The sequence below is a fragment of the Pseudorca crassidens genome, chromosome 15 (genome assembly GCF_039906515.1).
Source record: "Pseudorca crassidens isolate mPseCra1 chromosome 15, mPseCra1.hap1, whole genome shotgun sequence".
Taxonomy (NCBI): Eukaryota; Metazoa; Chordata; class Mammalia; order Artiodactyla; family Delphinidae; genus Pseudorca; species Pseudorca crassidens.
Window position 1 is genome coordinate 17,122,494 of NC_090310.1, and position 19,823 is coordinate 17,142,316.

Here is a 19,823-nt window from a genome sequence, read left to right on the forward strand (position 1 = left end):
AAGTTTCTGAAGCTCTGCGAGAACTTTTAGTGCTCTGGGCAGCTGCGAGGGGTCAAAGATAGCACATCTCAAATCCAGCAGGGGAGTCTCATTCCTTCTCTTCACTGGAGCCTAAAATGGGTCGCTGAGGCTGCTTGACAAAGGCAGAGACTGAAGGCTGACCCTTAGACACAAGCGAGGGGACTGTAATTGATTTCCCATCACATTTCCGTCTGCAGGAGGGATAACGGGAGGGCTAAGTGGGAGTCGTGGTGTTCAAAGTCGGAGAACATTAACCTGTGGGTAAATCTGGGCCTCATTAGCAACTGGGCCTTCTGATGTTTCCTTTCCACAGACAGAGTCCCCGAGAGGAAGGCTGCTAGGAAGCTGCTGAGGGCTGACCCAAGGCACGCTGGGCAAACCTCCAGGTGCCAGGCCAGCAGGAGAGCATCTGCTGCACCTGCCCATCGCAGGTGGTAATCAAGATGGCAGACCAAGAATCAGGGCACCTGGGCACCGCCGTTATCTCACTGGGTTCTCTCCAAGCCCTGGAAGGTGAGTACTGCAGTAGCACCCGTGTCACCGAAGGAAGACCAGAGTCCAGAAAAGGTGTGGTTTGCCCAAGTGATGGAGTGAGGATTTAAACCTAGGTTTTTAATTCATTCATTCATTCATTCATTCTGTGTTGGTTTGGATTGCCCCAGGAGAAGACCCTGAGGCAAGGCAAGTGTAAGGAGTTGATTTAGACAGTGAAGGAAACACCAGCTGGAGGGTGGGGAAATGAGAGGGCGAGAGGCATTCCATAAAGAGTGTGTTACCAGGCTAGGCACACCTGTGAGCTCCACGCCACCAGGGAACCTGGGAGCCAGTGTGGAACACACCTCAGGGTGACTCCACTTCCGGGACAAGGGAGCTGGGGTATCCACACCCCAGTTCCCATCAGTGTAGGTTCAGGGCTGCTCCTGGGGGCTCAGTTCCCCACCAGTTTGGGCCTGCTACAGGGGAGGCAAAGCGGGCCCTGGAGGCCAGAAAACAGATCCTCCATCGGAGAAATGTGTGTGCTGGCAGTGGGAAGAGCAGCCAGCAGGGACCAAGGTGGGAAGGGCCTGCGGGAGGCGCCAATGGCATCTGCTACCCACCTGCTCAACAAATACCGAGTGCGGGGGGCGCCTGGCCCAGCAGATCCCAGCTCTGTGCCAGGAGGGGAGGCAAACAAGTAACACAGCCAAGAAAAAAAAAAATCAAGTGGGGCTGGGGGTGGGGGAATAAATTCAATGAAGAAAATATGAGAGAATTATTAATGGCCAATGGAAGGACTAGTTTAGAATAGATGGTCAGAGAAGAAGGCCTCTCTCAGGAGGTAACTTTCTAACTCCTAACATAGGTGCTTTCTCCAGCTTTAAGCTAACACAGATCCACACACCCCCAGGGAGACGCTGGACTGCCCTCAGAAGTAGCCCCGATTTAATAAGTTATCACCTTAAAAAGGAACAAACTCCTGATACAAAAATTTGGTTAGATGTCAAGGGCATTATACTGAGTGGGAAAAAGTCAGTCTCAGAAAGGTTACATATAGTATGATTCCATGTATATAGCATTCTTGAAAGGACAAAAAGTATAGAGAATAGGTTGGTGGCTGTCTGGGTTAGGGACAGGTGTGGGGAGGGGTGGCTATAAAGGGTCGCATGAGGGAATTCCTTTGAGGTGATGGAGCTGTTCTGCATCTTGATGTGGTGGTGGTTCCACAAATCTACACGTAACAAAACTGAAAAGAACTGGACTTCCCTGGTGGCGCAGTGGTTGAGAGTCCGCCTGCCGATGCAGGGGACACGGGTTCGTGCCCCGGTCCGGGAGGATCCCACATGCCGCGGAGCAGCTGGGCCCGTGAGCCATGGCCACTGAGCCTGCGCGTCCAGAACCTGTGCTCCGCAACGGGAGAGGCCACAACAGTGACAGCCCCGCGTACCGCAAAAAAAAGCCCAAAACAAAACAAAAACTGAAAAGAACTTACATACACACACACACACACACACACACACACACACACACACGTGTATGAAGGTCTGCACATTATACCAATGTCACTTTCCTAGTTTTGATAATGTACTATGGTCACGTAGGATGTTACCATTGGGGGAAGCTGGGCAAAGGCACATGGGACCTCTCTATACTTTTTTAAAAACTGAGATATAATTCACATACATAAAATCACCACTTTAAAGTGTACGAGTCAGTGGTGTTTTTAGTATAGTCACAAGGTGATGCAACCATCACCACTATCTTTTCCTAGCATATTTTTATCACCCCCAAAAGAAGCCCTTTAGCAGTCACTCCCCGTTCCCCCAGTCCCTGGCAACCTCTAGTCTACTTTCTGTCTCTATGGATTCACTCATTCTGGACATTTCATATAAATGCTGTCATACAATATATGATCCCTATGTCTGACATCCGTCATTCAGCATAATGCTTTCAAGTTTATCTATGTTGTAGCATGTATCAGTACTTAACTCCTTTTTTTTTTTTTTTTTTTTTTGCGGTACGCGGGCCTCTCACTGCTGTGGCCTCTCCCGTTGCGGAGCACAGACTCCGGATGCACAGGCTCAGCGGCCATGGCTCACGGGCCCAGCCACTCGGCGGCATGTGGGATCCTCCCGGACCGGGGCACGAATCCGTGTCCCCTGCATTGGCAGGAGGACTCTCAACCACTGCACCACCAGGGAAGCCCTACATTTAACTTTTTAAGGAACTGCCAGACTATTTTGCACAATGGCCATATCATTTTATTTTTACATTCCCACGAGCAAGGTATAATGATTCCAATTTTTCCATATGCTGTTCACCAATACTTGTTATTTCTGTTTTCTTTTTTTAAAGAAACTATAACATCCTAACGGGTATGAAGTATATGTCCTTATGGTTTTGATTAGCATTTCCCTAATGGCTAATGATGCTGAGCATCTTTTCATGTGCTTGTTGGCCATTTGTAGATCATCTCTGGAGAAATGTCTATTCAGAGTATCTTGGCCATATTTTCACTGGGTTGTTTGTCTTTTTGTTGTTGAGTCTGAGTCCTTTTCTTCATATATTCTGCATACAAGACCCTTATCACATACACGATTTGCAAATATTTTCTCCTTTTTTGTAGGTTATCTTTTTACTTTCTTGATAATGTCCTTTGAAGCAAAAATGTTTGAAAATTTTCGTTTGTTTAAAAATTTTGATGAGGTCTGATTTACCTATTTTTTTCTTTTGTTGTTTATGCTTTGGAGGTCATATCTAAAACTCCATTGAAAAATTCCAGGCTATGAAGATTTACACCTATGTTTTCTGCTAAGTGTTTTATAGCCTTAACACTGTAAAAGTCTCAAGGTATTTGACCCCTTGAGTTAGTTTTGGTAAATGGTGTGTAGAAGTCCAATTTCATTCTTTTGCATGTGGAAATCCAGTTGTTCCAATACCATCTGTTGAAAAGAAACTGTTCTTTCCTCATCAAATGGTATTGGCATCCTTGTTAAAAATCAATTGACTATAGATGCATGAATCTATTTCTGGACTCTCAATTCCATTCCCTTGATCTATATGTCTATCCTCAGGCCAGAACCACACAGTCGTAATTACTGTGGCTTGGTGGTAAGTTTTGAAACTGGACTCACTCAAAGTGGGAGTCCTCCAACTTTGTCCTTTTCCAACATTGTTTTGGCTCTTCTGGGTTCTTTGAGCTTCCATTATACACTTTAGAACCAGCTTGTCAATTTCCACAAAAAAGGCAGTAGGATTACATTGAATCTGTAGATAATTTGGGAGCACTGCCATATCAGTGGTATTAAGTCTTCCAATCCATGAACACATATATCTTTTCAGCTTTCATCATTTAGGTCTTCTTTAATTTCTGTCAACAATATTTTGTACTTTTCAGTGTGCAAGTCTTTCACTTATTTGGTGAAGTCTATTCTTAAGTATTTTATTCTTAAATAGCATCAAACTATTATAAATGGAAATTTTCTTAATTTCCTTTTCGGATGGTTCATTGCTAGTGTATAGGAATACTACTGATTTCTGTATATTGATCTTTTATTCTCTAAGCTTGCTGAACTCCATGTTAGCTTTACCAGTAACTTCTGTGAATTCTTTAAGATTTTCTGTATATAAGATCATTTCACCTGCAAATATAGTTTATTTCCTCCTTTCCAACCTCTTATTTCATTTTCTAGCTTAACTTCCTTGGGTAGAATCTCCAGTACAATGCTGAATAGGAGTGATGAAAGCAAGCGTCCTTGTCCCATTCCTGGTCTTAGAGGGAAAGCTTTCAGTCTTCCACCATTCAGTATGATGTTAGCTGTGGGTTTTCATAAATGCCCTTTATCAGACTGAGGATGTTTCCTTCTATTTTGGTTTGTTGATGTATTATCATGAAAGAATGTTGAATTTTATCAAATGCCTTTTCTGTGTCTATTAAGACATCATGTGGTTATTTCCTCCTTTATTCGATTAATATGTTGTATTCTGTTGATTAATTTTCACATGTTGAACAACTTTGCATTCCTGGAATAAACTCCACTAGGGCTTGATATATAAATCCTTTTATAAACTGCTAGATTTGATTTGTTAATGTTTTGTTGAGGATTTTTACATCTGTATTCATAAGGGATACTGGTCTGTAGTTTTCTTGTGATGGCTTTTTCTGGTTTTGGTATCAGGGTAATACTGGCCTCAGAGAATGAGCTGGGAAGTGTTCTCTCTTCTTCTGTATTTTAGAACAGTTTGTGAAGGCTTGGTGCTAATTCTTTAAATATTTGGTAAGATTCACCAGTGAAGCCATCTGGTCCCAGGCTTTTCTTTGTGGGAAGTTTTTTATTGATTACTAATTCAATCTCTTTTCTTGCTATACGTCTATTCAGATTTTCTATTTCTTCTTGATTCAGTTTTGGTAATTTGTGTCTTTCTAGGAATTTGTCCATTTCATCTAGGATATCTAATTTGTTGGCATAAAATTGTTCACAATATTCCCTTGTAATCCTTTTTATTTCTATTAGTTTGGTAGTGATGTGGCCCCTTTTACATTCCTGATTTTAGTAATTTGAATATTTCCCCCTTTTTTTTTCTTGCTCAGTCTAGCTAAAGGTTGTTCATTTTGTTGATTCTTCCAAAAAACAACTTTTGGCTTTGTTGATTTTTCTCTATTGTTCTTCTCTTTTCTGCACTTTTTTTTTTTTTTTCCCGGTACACAGGCCTCTCACTGTTGTGGCCTCTCCCGTTGAGGAGCACAGGCTCCGGATGCGCAGGCTCAGTGGCCAGGGCTCACGGGCCCAGCCACTCCGCGGCATGTGGGGTCCTCCCGGACCGGGGCACGAACCCGTGTCCCCTGCATCGGCAGGCGGACTCTCTACCACTGCGCCACCAGGGAAGCCCTGCACTGTTTTTTTAAAAACAATTTCCTGTGAGTCTATAATCATTTATTTTTAAAAGTTCAAAAATGTATTGCTCTACGTGCTAGGGATACAGTGTGAATAGGACGGACAAGAACGTACAGGTTGGTGGGAGGAGACAGATCAGAAACAAGTGAACAAAATCACTTTTGATGGTGGGAAGTGGTCTGAAAAAAATGAACAAAGCTGATGTGATAGAGACTGGCATAGGGAGGGAACAGGACTCCTCCAGCTTGTAGAGTCCGGGAAGGTCTTGCTGAGAAAGTGACACCTGGGCTGAAATCTGAGTGACGAGAAAGGAAGGAGCCACATGAACATCTGGAGGAGGGATGCTCTGGGCAGAGGGGGCGGCAAGTGCCGAACCCACAGGTGAGAACGAGCTTGGCAGGTCAAGGGAGCAGAAGGGAGCCCTGGTATGTGAGGCCGGCAGAGAGGGAGCTGGAGGTCGGTTCACAGACAGCCTCCGGGGCCACAGAGAGGCATCCAATTTTCCCCAGAAAGTCACGGCAGGGGTTTTAAGCAGGGGAGGGCTACAAGCTGACATTCGTTAAAGATCGCTTTGGATACAGAGTGGAAAATGGAGTGGATGGGGGCAAGAATGGAAGAAAGGAGTGAGAGAGGAGACCACTTAATAGTTCCAGTGAGAGGGGGCAGCTGATCAGACTTGGGAAGAACCAGTGGAAATGGAGAGCAGGGGCCCGATCCAGGCTCCGTGTTGGAGGCGGAATCAATAGGACTTCCTGATGTGTTGGAAGGGGAGGGGGCGTGGGGCAACCGAGGGAGGCTCTTAAGTGGTGGGCTTTGCAGCTGAGCGGATGGGGATGCCATTTACTGAGCTGGAGGAGGAAGAGATGAGGGCGTGGGCCAGGGAATCGACACTCAGGTTTCAGGTCTCTGAAGTCTGAGGTGTTGAGCGGAAGCTGACGTTCAAGTCAGGAACTCGGAAGCAGGCAGGGCTGGGCATATAAATTTGGAGCCAACTTGAAGCCATGGGCCTGGGGGTGGCGAGGAGAGAGATGGGGTGGGCAGGGCAGGAAGGAGGGTTTGCACTGAACACGGGGCACTCATACAGCCCCCCGCAGGTGCCACATTCACCTCCACTGAAGCAACTTCTCTTTCAAACCCAGACTCTGCTTTCAGGTATCTTCTCCTCAGCTTTCAGCCGAGCCCCACCACTCCACAGCAGTGTGGCCTGGACGAGTCACTCATCCTCCCTGAGACTCGGTTTTCTCGTTTATCAGATGCGGAAAGTCATCCCGAGGTTCATGTGAGGAATCAGTGAGGGATGCCCGAGACCCCAGCGAAACTGAATGGCTCTGAGAGGCAGTGTGTTCTGGTGGCCCCAGGCGTGGTTCACAGGGCGACTATCAGAAAGACCCCAGGCCAGGGCAGCAGGGGGAATCCAGCCCACCCACAGCTGGGCCCAGAGATCTAGCAGCCCAGGGTGAGACAGCTGCCTCAGGGCCCAAAATTTAAGAAAAAAACAAAAAACGAAACCCACCCAAACCCTGGGCCCAAGTCCTCACTGCTATCCATGGCAATGCTCATCAGCCTCTGCTAAACAGAGAAAAGGGGAGAGCAATCATCAGAATCTGTCCCCATTAAATCCAGTGATGCTTTTTATCGCCCCTGGTATGCTCTGTTCTGTACAGTAGGCTTCCAAAGTGCCACTGCTTTGCGCACAAGGGGGACGGGAGAGGTTTAGCGAGGGCTGGTCCAAGCCTCAGCAGCACGCACGGGAGCCTACAGACTTGAAGCAGGAGCAGAGCGGGGGATGCAAGCCCAGAGCGTCCAAGTGGCCACGACCTGTTTCCCTCAAGGTCCCAGAGCTGCTAATCTTTAAGTGGGCTCAGAAACCACTCAGTCCAACCCTACGGACAGGCGGTGTTTCCTGGCTATCTCACATCTACCTGCCTTTCTTTCAGTAACAACCACAAATTTCTTCAGGGAAAATTCCCTCCCTGCCCCACTTGGGGCATCTTAGTGGAACTGGCAGCAAGGTGCCTGGCCCTCCTAGCCAGGTTGGTCCATCAGCCTGCCTTTCCTGGACTGGGTATCTCCAGCAGAATGACAAGACGACAAACCAACTAACCAACCAACCAACAAACACTGCACCCCCCCCCAAAAAAAAAGAAGACCAAGCTGTCGGTACTCATGCATCCCGGGAAGCTACGCAGAACCCCAAGTTGCCACGGGCCTGTCCTCTTTCGGCCTGGGTGACAGTGAACACACCAGCTACTCAAAAGCCTTGCAAAAAATTTCTTTTCAAAAATCTGCTAAAGAGAGGCAGACTCAGTTTCTTTTGCTGGAAAAATAAGCATCATACGAATTATCCAGGCCCTCCACTCCCATTCTACAGGGCGCAGAAAAAAGTGACTCTCAGAGAAGGCAGGTAAGACGCCCAAGGCTAGAGAGTCAAGACCAGAACCTGGGTCTCTAGAGCTGGGGGTTTCAAAGCCCTCCTTTCTTGCTTCTTTTCCTTTAAATGGCAATAATATTTACTTCATAGTGGCATTACTGCTACTACGACTAGTAACGACGGAAACAGTAATAGATGATGTTTTGAAGCCCTTTCGAAGAGTGAGGATCATATTTACACGTGATCCTTAAAACAGCGTATGAACGTAAGTATTATTATTCTCCCCGTTTTACAGACGAGGAAATCAAAGTAGATGTTAGGTGAGTTGCCCACGATCATGAAGCTGTAAGTGATTAAGCTTTGAACCCAGGCCTCTCTGCTTCTCCAGCCTGTACACTGTTTCGTTTATATAAGATTATACACACAACACACTTAGCATGGTGCCGGCACAAAGCAAGAACTGAACATGTGGCAATTGTCTTCATTTTCAATACCTTTAAAAAATTAATAATTTGTTCTTTGGAATAGCAAATACATGTACGTCGCAGGAAATTTAAAAGATGCAAAAAAGCATCCAAGCGAAAGTCTTCCTATCGCCCCTGTCCCTTGCTCAGCCAGTTCTGTGGCCCAGAGGCAACCTCTATTCCCCATATCTCGGGCCCCACCCAGAGGTCACGGTGACTGACGCTGAAGCACTAGCACCGTAAAGATGTCAGTGCTGGGCGGTCTGTCTAGTCTCCTGTGTCCAGCTTGCAAGCGGCAGGAAGAGAAAATGTCAGTGCTTTTCCTTTTTTAACTTTCATTTATTTAAAAGAAAGTGATGTTCCACGTTTGCTGGGTGCGTACTCCATGCCCCAGGGAAGCAGGACCCTGAGAGGGTGCGTGGGCCCTGGGCCAGGCTGCAGGGGGTGCATTTGCACCGCCCCCCTCCCCGCTCCCCGACCTTCCGGCTGTGTGACCTTGGCCAAGTCAATGCCCTTGTCCAAGCCTTAGTTTCTTCATCTACAAAACATGGGTGTTGCCCTCAATGACATCCCAAGGTCCCATGTTTGGTGGTTACTATGGGAAACTGCAATGTAGATAAAGGGGGTGAACCGGCTCCTCTTTGGCCCCTCACCCCCCATAAGAACCCTCTACAGAGCAGGGATCTGGGCAAGAGCTCAGGGCGGGGGGGTGCCGCTGGAGGCCCCTCCCTGTACCTTGCCCTCCGGTTCCTCCCCACCCTGCCCAAATGAATGGCTGTGGACGACTACATCATCCTTCCCCTTGCTGCACCCACACCCTTATCGTGGGCTTATCGTGGGCAGAAAAAATGCATCAAAACATGCGGCCAAGACTCACACAAGGCCGCCTCCACTTACAGCTAAGTTCCTGCTGACCAGGTGGCCCGGCTCCCCGGGCGTGTCAGAGTTCCGGACAGCCACATCGTGAGGCGACACATAAAGCTTTATGTCGTTCCGGTCGAAGAATTCCACTTCTGTGAGACCCACCCACGACGCGCTGCCCCAGTTGGACTGGATATCCATGGTCACGTAGATGGCATCCTTGATCTCTTCTGCTTTCGGTCCCGATTTGTCCTTAGCGAGGAGAAAAGTAATGCCAAAGGATGGAAACACAACAGGTGGAATCCAGCTCTACCGCTAAATGACAAGGTATTTAATCGCTCAGTGCCGGGTTTCCCCCTCTGTACAATGAGGATAAGAAGAGCACCCATTACAGATGGTTATCATGGAGATTAAATGAGCTCATGTTTCTAAGGCGTTTCAAACATAGTTACTAGAGGAATTTCCTGGCGGTCCAGTGGTTAGGCCTTGGCAATTTCACTGCCGGGGCCCAGGTTCGATCCCTGGTCGGGGAACTAAGATCCTGCAAGCCATGCAGTATGGCCAAAAAAAAGTTACTATGAACCCTGGCACTTAGTATCTTCTGTAAGAGTCTGCAAATAACAAAGAATGCTTAAAAGGCATCAGATTCTGCCTGAACACGTACTTTTCTCACCCACTACCTAGGGTTCATGTCCTATAGGCATGTCACAACTTCTGCTGAATTGGGCTGGTGTTATGGGCAAAACTGTGTCCACCACACACAAATTCAGATACTGAAGCCCAAACCCTAGTAGCTCAGAAGGTGACTGTTTGGAGACAGGGCCTTTAAAGAGGTAATTAAGTTGAAATGAGGCCGTTAGGGTGGGCCTAATCCATTCTGACTGATGTCCTTACAAGAAGAGGACATTTGGACACCTAGAGAGACACCAGGGATGGGCAGGCACAACGCAAAGGCCGTGTGGGGACTCAGTGAGAAGCTGGAGAACATCCTGCCAACACCTGGATCTTGGATTCGCTTCCAGAACTGTGAGAAAAGAAGTCTCTGCTGTTTTATCCACCCAGTCTGTGGTACTTGGCTGTGGTAGCCTAGCAGATGGCCTATCTAACACAGTAGATAACACAGGACCCTGGACAAGTCAGTTGACATCCCCCTGCCTGGTTGGGGACCAGGAGATGACACCATAGATCTGACAATCCTGTCCCAGAGATTAAGTGGGGTACGCACCCGGAGAAGACCCGGTCAGCAGTCCTGGCCTGCGTGCACTCTCTAAGTGGCCACTCCCGCCCATTTCTCTCCTCCCTGGATTTTAATGCCTGCCTCCTTCGCGGGTGGGTTGTCTGGTCTGAGAGGTCGTGAATGCCATCAATCAATGGCCACACTGTGGAATGGCTTCCCGAGGCCCCTTCGGGCTCCGACTGCAGTGCTGGTCGCCACAGATCAGCCGCTTAGAAAATGGTGCCTTCCCCGCACGCACATGCCCTCTCTTAATTAACACCGTAATGGTTCTGTGAGCAGGAAGCTGAGCAAATGAACAGCAACTGTTCCCTACTTATTTTTTTAATTAATAGCCAGTGAGACGTGCTAGTGCTCTCAGCGTGTGTTTGGATGAGCCTTGATTGTCAGGTGATGGGATGGGGACATGCAGGGAGAGAAGTCAGCTGTCAGCTCCCGGAAGGAACGCAGGGGCTGTGTTTATCAGCAGACGCCACGGCTTCCTCCTTCTCTGCCGCGGGGCCTTGTGGGCCCAGGCCAAGCCCTCTGCTACCCTGGGCCTGAGTCCCAGGCAGGCAGGATGGTGATAAAACTCAACTGGCCCGGCTCAAGCCTCGGGGATCGGGCGGTTAATGAACTTGTGCTTGGGAGGCGCGTTCCGCTGCCAGGTGCGCCCTGTGGGAGGCGTGAGGATGCGGCGCTGGTCACCGTGGTTGTTGGCCATTGGGAGGAGGCCAGATGGGAGGCGAGCTGCCTCGAGGAGGGGCTGCTGGATCTCACGCACAGTGCAATCTAAGGTATGCAAATTCCTGCAGCGGGGTTTCTAAATGAAGAAGCTGAAGGGTCTATTCACTAAGGAAGTGTCACAACTTGTCAGCGTTGCAACCCGATGGCCACCCCTGCTCGATTTAGGATCGAGGGGTCTGAGGCAAATGCTGGCTGGCAAGCTTCCGGTCCCTGGCGTTCACTGCCCCGCTCTCAACAAGACCACCTGCTTTTCCTTTGGTGAAGATGCCCCTTCTCTTTTCTCAGCCATGAGATATGGGGGATGGACACTTTCATACCCCAAGAAGGAGATGAACTGGTCCAATTGATCAGTGTGTCCTGTCACCCGGGCCACCTGAGGGAATGGCTCAGCGATGGGCACGTGACCCAGTTTCAGATCTGTGTGTGGAGAAACTGCTCTTTTCTCCTGACTGTGGAGTCTGAGGGTATAAGGGCAAGAGGTGGGAATCACTCTAGCTATTGAGGGATCACAGGGAAAGCGCAGAGCTGGGACTGGGCACTGAGGTGGGGGTGGGGCTCAGGATGCAGCTGACACGGTACAGACACAGCGTGAGCTTCTGGATCAAGCCCTGCTTGATCCTGACTACGGCATTCATTACAAAGAAATGTGTCATTTTTCTTCTCTTTTTTTTTTTGGTTTTTTTTGTGGTAAGTGGACCTCTCACTGCTGTGGCCCCACCCCACTGCGGAGCACAGGCTCCGGACGCACAGGCTCAGCGGCCATGGCTCACGGGCCCAGCCGCTCCGCGGCATGTGGGATCCCCCCGGACCGGGGCACGAACCCGCGCCCCCTGCATCGGCAGGCGGACTCCCAACCACGGCGCCACCAGGGAAGCCCTCCCTAGATTTTTTTAGACGGCATATTTCCTGATGCCTCCTTGCCTTGTGCCAGGCACGGAGCCATCTGCCCTTACAGACCTTTCCTCTTCCAGCTGCACAGTGGCCCCGTGGGCTGTGGAGTATTTACCCAGTCTGACAGTCACACACCCCCAGGACCAGACAGCTTAAGAGGCTTATGTAAGGTCACACGACCTCTAAATGATGATGCCCGACTCCAAGCCAGAACTCCAGTCTGGGCTGGAGCAGGGCTCTTTCTGCTTTCATATGAGCTTCACGTGTGACTTTGGGAGGGCTTCCTGTTAACTCCCCATTGGCCAATCACAAGATGGGTGACCGATGAACCAAACAGTTATAAGAAAGGCTTGGGTAGAGGAAGAGATGAGAGGATGTGCTGGACACACACCTTTTGACCCAAAAGAGAAACGCATCATCCGCTATCCCTCCACCCTGATGCTACCTTGCCCTTTCACCGTTCGTGTCTCAGCTCCATCGACCCGCTCACAGCCATATCCTTGCCCGGTCGCTACAGTCATATCGGACTCGATGAAGATGAACATCACTTTTTGCAGCTAACTTTATATCCTTAACATTTTCTATATGCATAACCTCCATAATGAAAATTTCCATCCTTTTACACGACTGCATTGTGCTGACGTATCATACTTTCCTGATTAACTCTACTACTGTGAGACATTTATGTTATTTCAGTGTTTTTTTCTCTCACCTTTCCCTACTTCCAATAATTGTGCAATAGACATTTTTGTGCCTATAGCTTTTTATTTCTGTTGAGTGATTTCTTCAGGGTAAGGAAGTGGGATTGTCAGGCTGGAAGACATAAGTATTTCTAAGGCTCTTCCTAAGAGCCTTTCGGCTTTTCAAAAGCTCTCCACCCATTTCTATTGCTGCCAGCAGGGTAAGACTGCCAGTTTTACTGTAACCTTGCCGGTGCTAGAGGTTATCATCAAAAAGCATTTGTTAACTGAGATTTGTTAACGTCAAATGGGATGTTGAGGTTGCTCTAATTTGTATTTCTTGATTACAAGTGATGCTGGATATTTCTGTATGGGCTTACAGGCTATTTATATTTCCTCTTGTGTGGACAGGCTTCTGTCTTCTGAAACTTCACGCTCCATTACATGGATGTCTATGTGCTGGGGAGGAGGGGGGATGGAGACTGGGGCAGAAAGATGCTAAGTTTACCACTGTCAGAGCAGCTCCCACCGAACAGAAATGATTGTACTGAGGGGCCCTTCCTCCCTCAGCCTTCAGGCAAGACATGAATGCCTTCAGAAACCCTCATAAGTCAAGGTTCTCACCTCTGGGTCCAGAACTTGCTCCTCAGTGGGTGAAACAACCTGGCTGAGTTGGGTGGAGTCACTTTCGATGGCCTGGAGGACTTTCAGAACCTTCTGCTGGTGTCTGAAAATGATTTTGTTTTAGCAAACAGGTATTGATAGTAACGATACACAATAGGGAAAGTTTGCATCAAGGGTACCAGGCTTAGTTTTCTATTTCAGAGAGAAGTAACAATTTGAGATGAAAATACTCACACACACACCCCCCACCCCCCCGCAGACAGATCAAAGGCGCACACCAGCTGGTTTTCTCCCTTTATAAATAATTGTACAATTAGCGATGAAAGAAGGGCCAAGTAAGAGAAATTGCTTGGGGCCAGATGGCCAGATGACCTCCTTAAGCTGACTGCTAGGCTGTAAGATTCTAGAGCGGGTGTCTACACAGTACATACAGCCTGCCGGTCAAATGCAGCCCGCAGCCTGTTTATGTGTGGCCTGCAAGCTAAGAATGGTTTTTACATTGTTAAAGCGTTGTTAAAACAAACAAACAAACAAAAAGTGAAAAGCCTGAAGTATTTGCTATCTGGCCCTTTACTGAAAAAGTTTGCCAGCTCCTGATCTAGTGACCTGCCTTGCATCTCTAGTTTCTGAGGACACAGCATTCCAAACCTAGCAGAGAGCTGTCTGCAAACACACCCTACTTATGCTGTTTAAGGCTGAGAACTCCCAAGACCCTGAAGCACAAAGGATCTTGATGATGAAGAAAGAAGCATTTGGTGATGTGTGTGCTGCTTGTAACATATCCTGTATCTGTATCTGATGTAACATATCCTCATGGCCCAGCCCTTTCACTCGCGGAGGAAACTTCAAGTTCTTATTCATGGCCACAGTGGTCCACAGCATGGTTTCCAATCTGGGGTCTGCAGACTCCTGGAGGAGTGGCTAGCACTGCCTTTAGCCTATTCAGAGTTTTTCTACAAATTATCAAAGGCAAACACCCTCTGGATGGACACAGATCTGGAGAGTACATAGATTGGCCAGGAAATTCCTCCTTTGTGCAGAGAAAAAGCCCCCATGCCTTTCGGGGCTGATGCAGCCTCAGGCCAGAGCCTCAGCTTAGCGACCACTGTGCAGGCTGGATTTCAGCTGCTCTCACCGCTCAGCCAGGCATGGGCGCTGCACAGACTACCACGCGCCCAGCTCTGCACAGCGGCCCGGGAAGCATGGTGGGGCTCAAATGTGTGCTTGAAGCTATTGGCTCGGCATGGTGCGTCTTTCTGAAGATCAGTGTTGCCTGATGACTACAGGAAAGCCTTTATTTTGATAATAAAACTTGACAGTGCCAATCACTGATGCTATGTGTGAACGGAAGAGAATGCTGCATTTGAACAAACTCTGAATAGAGAAAAGAAGGTTCAGAGGACACTGCCTTGGGTCACTGTCTGCCGCGTGGGCTGCTTCCGTGGAAACCTTTGAGGAGACTGAAGTTTTACATGGGCTGAACGGAACTGAACAAGCCAAGAGACATGTGTCTGAAAGAAATCAAGTCAATTTCAGGCTTTTGGGTTGGAGGGAGGGTGAGGGGGGATGCAGTCTAAGGGAGCGGTTTTAAATGGTCTGGAATCGAAATGCAAAGAAAAACCTCAGTTAATAAGATGCTCGTGGCTGGATGGCTACGGGTTGCCGTTTTTGTTTTGAAGCTGCCTCTATAAGTACCTGCTCCCCAGAAGGCCGATCCCGTCGATGGCTTCACTGACGGCTCTGGCTCCCCCTGCTGCCCTGGACTGCTCCTGCGAGCTGGTCGCTGTGCTCGTTGCCGCGGTGATGGAGGGCGGCTGAGGGAGGATGGAAACGCTTATTAAACAGATGTCCGAGGCGACCCTTCTGGCCCAAGACACAGCAGAGCCACGGTCAAAGGGACACACTTCGCAGGCCATCAGTCTTGCTGCGGGAAACTGGGAACAGGAATGAGGGTGAAAGCGACTACCTGGGGCTGATTAGATCTAGAATCCCCTCACATCTTTGCAAAAAAGGTGGGATCTCAGTTTCTTATGATCTGGGAGGTCCCAGGAAACGGTCTGCTTCAATGAGCCATTGAAAAATTTCTCTCATCAAAACCTTTCCCCTCCTCCAGTGAATCTCTGTTCTGTTTGCTACAAAGTAATGGGACTCCATGGAGAATGCCAGTAACATTAGACCCTTTCATTTTTAATCCTCCAAGCCTTTTCCCCTTCTTTTCCATTTATCATTTAAACTAGAAATGTGCTCTGATCTTTATCTGCAAATAATTGTAGTCATTGGAAGCTCTGTGAATCAGGGGTCAGGTCATCCAGAAATCCTGGACCGCAGGGTGGGCAAAGTGGCAAACCTGTCAGAAATATTGGCTGGCAATGGTTTAAGATGACTGGGAAGTAATAGAAAAAGTAGGAGCGATGGCAAAAGAAACCCACTATGTTGCTCTGGGGTGCTGCCCTGCCCGGCACTCTGTTTCATGAGCGTTCTCTCCAATTCCCTACTGTCCACCCCTTATCTTCCCCTGTCCTCTTCTCCTCCACGACTCTCCCACTCCTGGAACAGGCCAGGCTCGTTCCCACTTGGAAGCTTTTCCCCTGTTCCTTCCACTTGGAACGCTGTTCCTTTGTTGGCTGGCTCCTTCCTACTAGGCAGGGTTCAGCCTAAACGGGACACCTTCCAAGGGGCCTCCTTGGATCCCCCGTGGGAGGTAGCCACCATCCTATACCCTGTCACTCTCTCACCCATTAGCACCTTGTATTGCCACCTCTCTCTGAAGTCACCTTGGCTATATACGGCTTTACTTGTATATACCCGAATCTTGTCTGAAAGCTCCCTGAGGCCAGGGGCTACTCTGGTCTGACTCGGTCACCTCTGTATTCGGAGGACACAGCATAGACTCGTGCACAATCTAACAAAGACGTTCCCAGGTGTTTTATTAATTCACGACCATATTTCCTGGGGCCATCTTTGCTGAGACTGGCCTAACTGACCTAGATAGGTGTAGATATACATTTATTTATTTAGGATACTGAGATCCTTTTCTGTGTTATCTTGTCAGGAAATGGAAACGTAACAAGGGACTGGAATCAGCAGGCCTGGGTGAGGTCTGGCTTCCACTCGTAACCTTGGGCAACGTGCTCCAGCACAGGTCTCCCCATCTGGGAGATGGGCAGAATGCTGGCGTGCTCAGGGAGCACAGTGAGGTCCTGCTGGGACCGTGTGGGGAAGGCCCTCTGGAGACTGTTGGTTGCTGTGGGAATGGGGCTCTGCTGTCCCTCTCTGGCCTTCACTGACCTCAGGGGTCTCCTCCTTCAGCAGACCGGTCCGTGACTCTGCTGGTGGTCTCTCTGTGCCCTGGAAGGATGGAATCACATGATCTGAGGTCAGAATAAAGCCATCCACTTCACATCCTTCACTGACAGAGGTACAGACTGTCTTGAGGTCATAGACACAAATGTCAGGGGCAAAGGGCCAAGCACCAGGAAAACAGACAACAGATGCTGCTTGGCGATCACCCCAAAGAGCAGCCCGCCAACAGGGCCTGGGGAGCAACTAGCAGCGTGGACGGGGCCCTAGGCTTTCAGGCAGGCAGACCTCAGCCACGTCCACAGACATGCCATGAGAAAGCCACCCGGATTCCCTGGGTGCTATCAGCCATCTCTATAAAACAGTGTGATGAAACCAGCCCTGCCTGTTGCAGGGCTACTGTGAACATCAAGCTAAGGTGAAAGATTTCAACAGGTGAGTCAGGGAACATGCTTCTGAGAAAGGATGTAGACATTGAGGGATGTCCAAGGCCTCCAGCTCCCCAGAGACCCCCGCTCCACCCCACCATCCATCCTCCTGTTTGCCTTCAAAGCCGAAGGCTGCGGGCACCAACTCAAACACCTGTAGGGCCAGAGGGGTTTCCTGAGAAGGTGAAGCAGGCCAGGAGCAGGACGTTAAGGAGTGGTGAGGACTGTGGAGGCTGGAAGGGCTCATGCTCTGGGGAAGGGGGTCTTTCCAGAGAAGCCAGAGCTGGTTGTTTGTGCCATCCTGTCTCTGACACACCAATGCTCAACTCTAGTTGAAGGTATTCAGGGTTTGTAAGGAAATCAGCAAGAATTGGAGGCATATTAGCATCCAACTTAGGCCTAGGAAACAAAAGATGGAAAGGAGGTGGAGGAAATGGGGACTTCGACAGGTCAGTAAGCAGCTGTGCATCAGACAGTGGATGCGCTGATTGGTCTAAGGTCAGGGATGCCTCCACCGCTCTCTCTCCTCACCATGTGCTCTTGGCAAGCACCGCTCAGACACTGCCTGGTCCCTGAGTAGCCCAAGTCCTTCTCCATCCTTTCCCTCTGCCTGGGAACGCACCTGTGGTGGGCTGGCGGGGGGCTCAGCCTTTCTGCTGAGGATCGCCCTCTGCAGGGCTTCGTTCTCCACCTGGATGGCTCTGAGCACGGCTGAGGCGTCCTCCTCTCGGTCCTCAGCCTTGCACACGAGTTTTCGCGTTGCTGATAGGGGTCTCTCTCGGTGGCTTTCAGGTCCTGGGGGCAGAAGACAGGGGGTGAGCCTTTAGATTGCATTCTTGGAGGGCAGCTCCCAAATCGATTAGACTCAAATTGAGGAACGTTCTATAAAAACAACTGGCCCATACTCTCCAAAAATGTCAAGGTCAAAAAAGACAAAGACAGCCTGGAGAGCTGCTCTAGATGAAAGAAGACGGGGCAGACATGGCAGCTGAATGCAATGGCGATCCCGAGGCTGGATCCTGGGTCGGCGAATATCCCTGTAAGGAACATTATTGTAGCAAGTGGAGAAATCCGAGTGGAGTCCGTGACTTGGATAACAGTACTGTATTAATGCTAACTATCCTGAATTTCATACGTAAGTGCACTGTGGCAACGCAGAATGAATGCCCTCGTTCTTAGGAGATACATACTGCAGTGTTCAGGGTAAAGTGGGATGCTGTCTACAATTTAATCTCAAATGATTTAAAAATACACACACGCAGAGCAAATATAAAGTAACTGCGGCAAAATGTTAACAACTGGTGAACCTGGGGGAACGGGAGTGTCATTTGTACTATCCTTGCAACTTGCCTTTACATCTAAAATTGAAATAAAAAGTTAAAAAGTTAGCCCTCTAACAAAGTGCCTGTAAGGACTAATACCTGACATTGTGAAGAAGGATGGGTATTTGGGAATATTTTTGCTTTGTTTCATATTTCAAACATTGCTATGTTTCATAAGGATGGGTAGTAAGAGTTACAAAGAAATTACTCCTCAACTGAAGAAAAAAAGTATTGCAAAGCTGTAGTCAGTTCTGGAAGTTCTAATGAGTGGAACACTGATTTTATAATATGCAAAAATATTTGCAATGTATGAAAAAGTACCCAGCAAGACTGGTTGGAAAAAAATACATTATGGTACGTTTACCCAATGGAATACTACGCATCTGTAAAAAGAAAGGCATTCTAAAATATCTATAGATAAATATGGTGACCTGAATGTGCTTCATAATCACCTGGCGTGTGGGTGTGGGTGCAGATGAAATTGGCCATCAATTGACCATTGCCAAGGTCGGGTAATGAACATGGGGGGTTATGATAACATCCTCTCAATTACTTATGTTTGGATTCTTTCTCTGTTAAAAAAAAAAATCTCCATTTAAAAATAGAACTGCTCAAAATGTTTCCATTGGGATGTTTAAAGAGGCTTTAACCTACTGAATTTCAACCCCTCAGCAAATATTGAGTGCCACTCTGCCAGGCTCTGTTCTTAGCACTGGGGACACTGCAGTGACCATAGAGATCAAGACCCTTGCCCTTGTAGAGAGAGGCGATAGGCGGAGAAACAAAAAATGCTCTAGGGTGTTCCATGTCAGAAAATGATTCGGAAAAACAAGAAGAGCAGAGCAGGGTAACAGAGATGGGGTGAGCAGGGTGGCAGGGCTGGCCTCACGGAGCGCTGGGGAAGTGTGTTCCAGGAACCAGTGTGAAGTGAGAGGCCTGAGAAGGGGTGGGGAGGGCCAAGGCAGGGCCTTGGAGGACACTGTAAGGCCATTACTCTGAGAGAAATGGGGAGCCACTGAAGGCTTGAAAGCAGGGGACCTGATTTGACTTAGGTGCTGAGTGGAGAACAGAATGAAGGGAGGTGAGGGGGAAAGCAGAGAGGCCAGTTAGGGCTCCTGCAGCTGCCCAGTGGAGGGGGGACACAGAGTGTGGTCAGTTTCTGCGTGTATGTTGCCGACAGAGCCAACAGGATTTCCTGACAGAGTAGATGTGGCTGGTGCAGAAAGAGAGTCAAGAATGATGCCAAGGTTCTGGCCTGAGGAAACAGATGATGGGGTTGCTTTCAGTTGAGCTGCGGAGGGCTGTCAGAGGAGCAGGTTTGGAAGCGAAGAGCAGGGGCAGCTTGGAGCCCAGAGATGTGATATTGGCATCAGGGTGGAGCTGTCGAGTTGGCCTGTACACACACACGAGTGTGGAGTTTGGGAGGGTGGTCTGGGCTGGAGATGTGAATTCAACCTAGGCAACTTGGTTGCATCATTTAACAATAGTATCAAAGACTGACATTAATGCTGGCCTATAACTAACTGACT

General features: G+C 48.7%; 1 protein-coding gene and 1 long non-coding RNA gene across 8 annotated transcripts in view; one reads left to right on the plus strand and one right to left on the minus strand.

The window, feature by feature from the left end:
- Positions 1-19,823, minus strand: part of KATNIP (katanin interacting protein) — a 200,858-nt gene that overhangs the window by 64,894 nt on the left and 116,141 nt on the right. For all 7 annotated transcript variants that reach the window (XM_067706309.1, XM_067706308.1, XM_067706311.1 and 4 more), the window contains 5 exons: positions 17,595-17,767; positions 16,533-16,592; positions 14,940-15,058; positions 13,245-13,347; positions 9,126-9,341 (listed from right to left, as the gene is read on the minus strand). In XM_067706309.1, the coding sequence (XP_067562410.1) occupies positions 9,126-9,341; positions 13,245-13,347; positions 14,940-15,058; positions 16,533-16,592; positions 17,595-17,767 (671 nt within the window). The remainder of the gene's footprint in view (positions 1-9,125; positions 9,342-13,244; positions 13,348-14,939; positions 15,059-16,532; positions 16,593-17,594; positions 17,768-19,823) is intronic.
- The window catches only part of LOC137207002 (uncharacterized), a 28,674-nt gene continuing 8,862 nt past the window's right edge, over positions 12-19,823 (plus strand). The window contains exons 1-2 of the long non-coding RNA XR_010934905.1: positions 12-185; positions 335-534. This is a non-coding gene — a long non-coding RNA (uncharacterized lncRNA). The remainder of the gene's footprint in view (positions 186-334; positions 535-19,823) is intronic.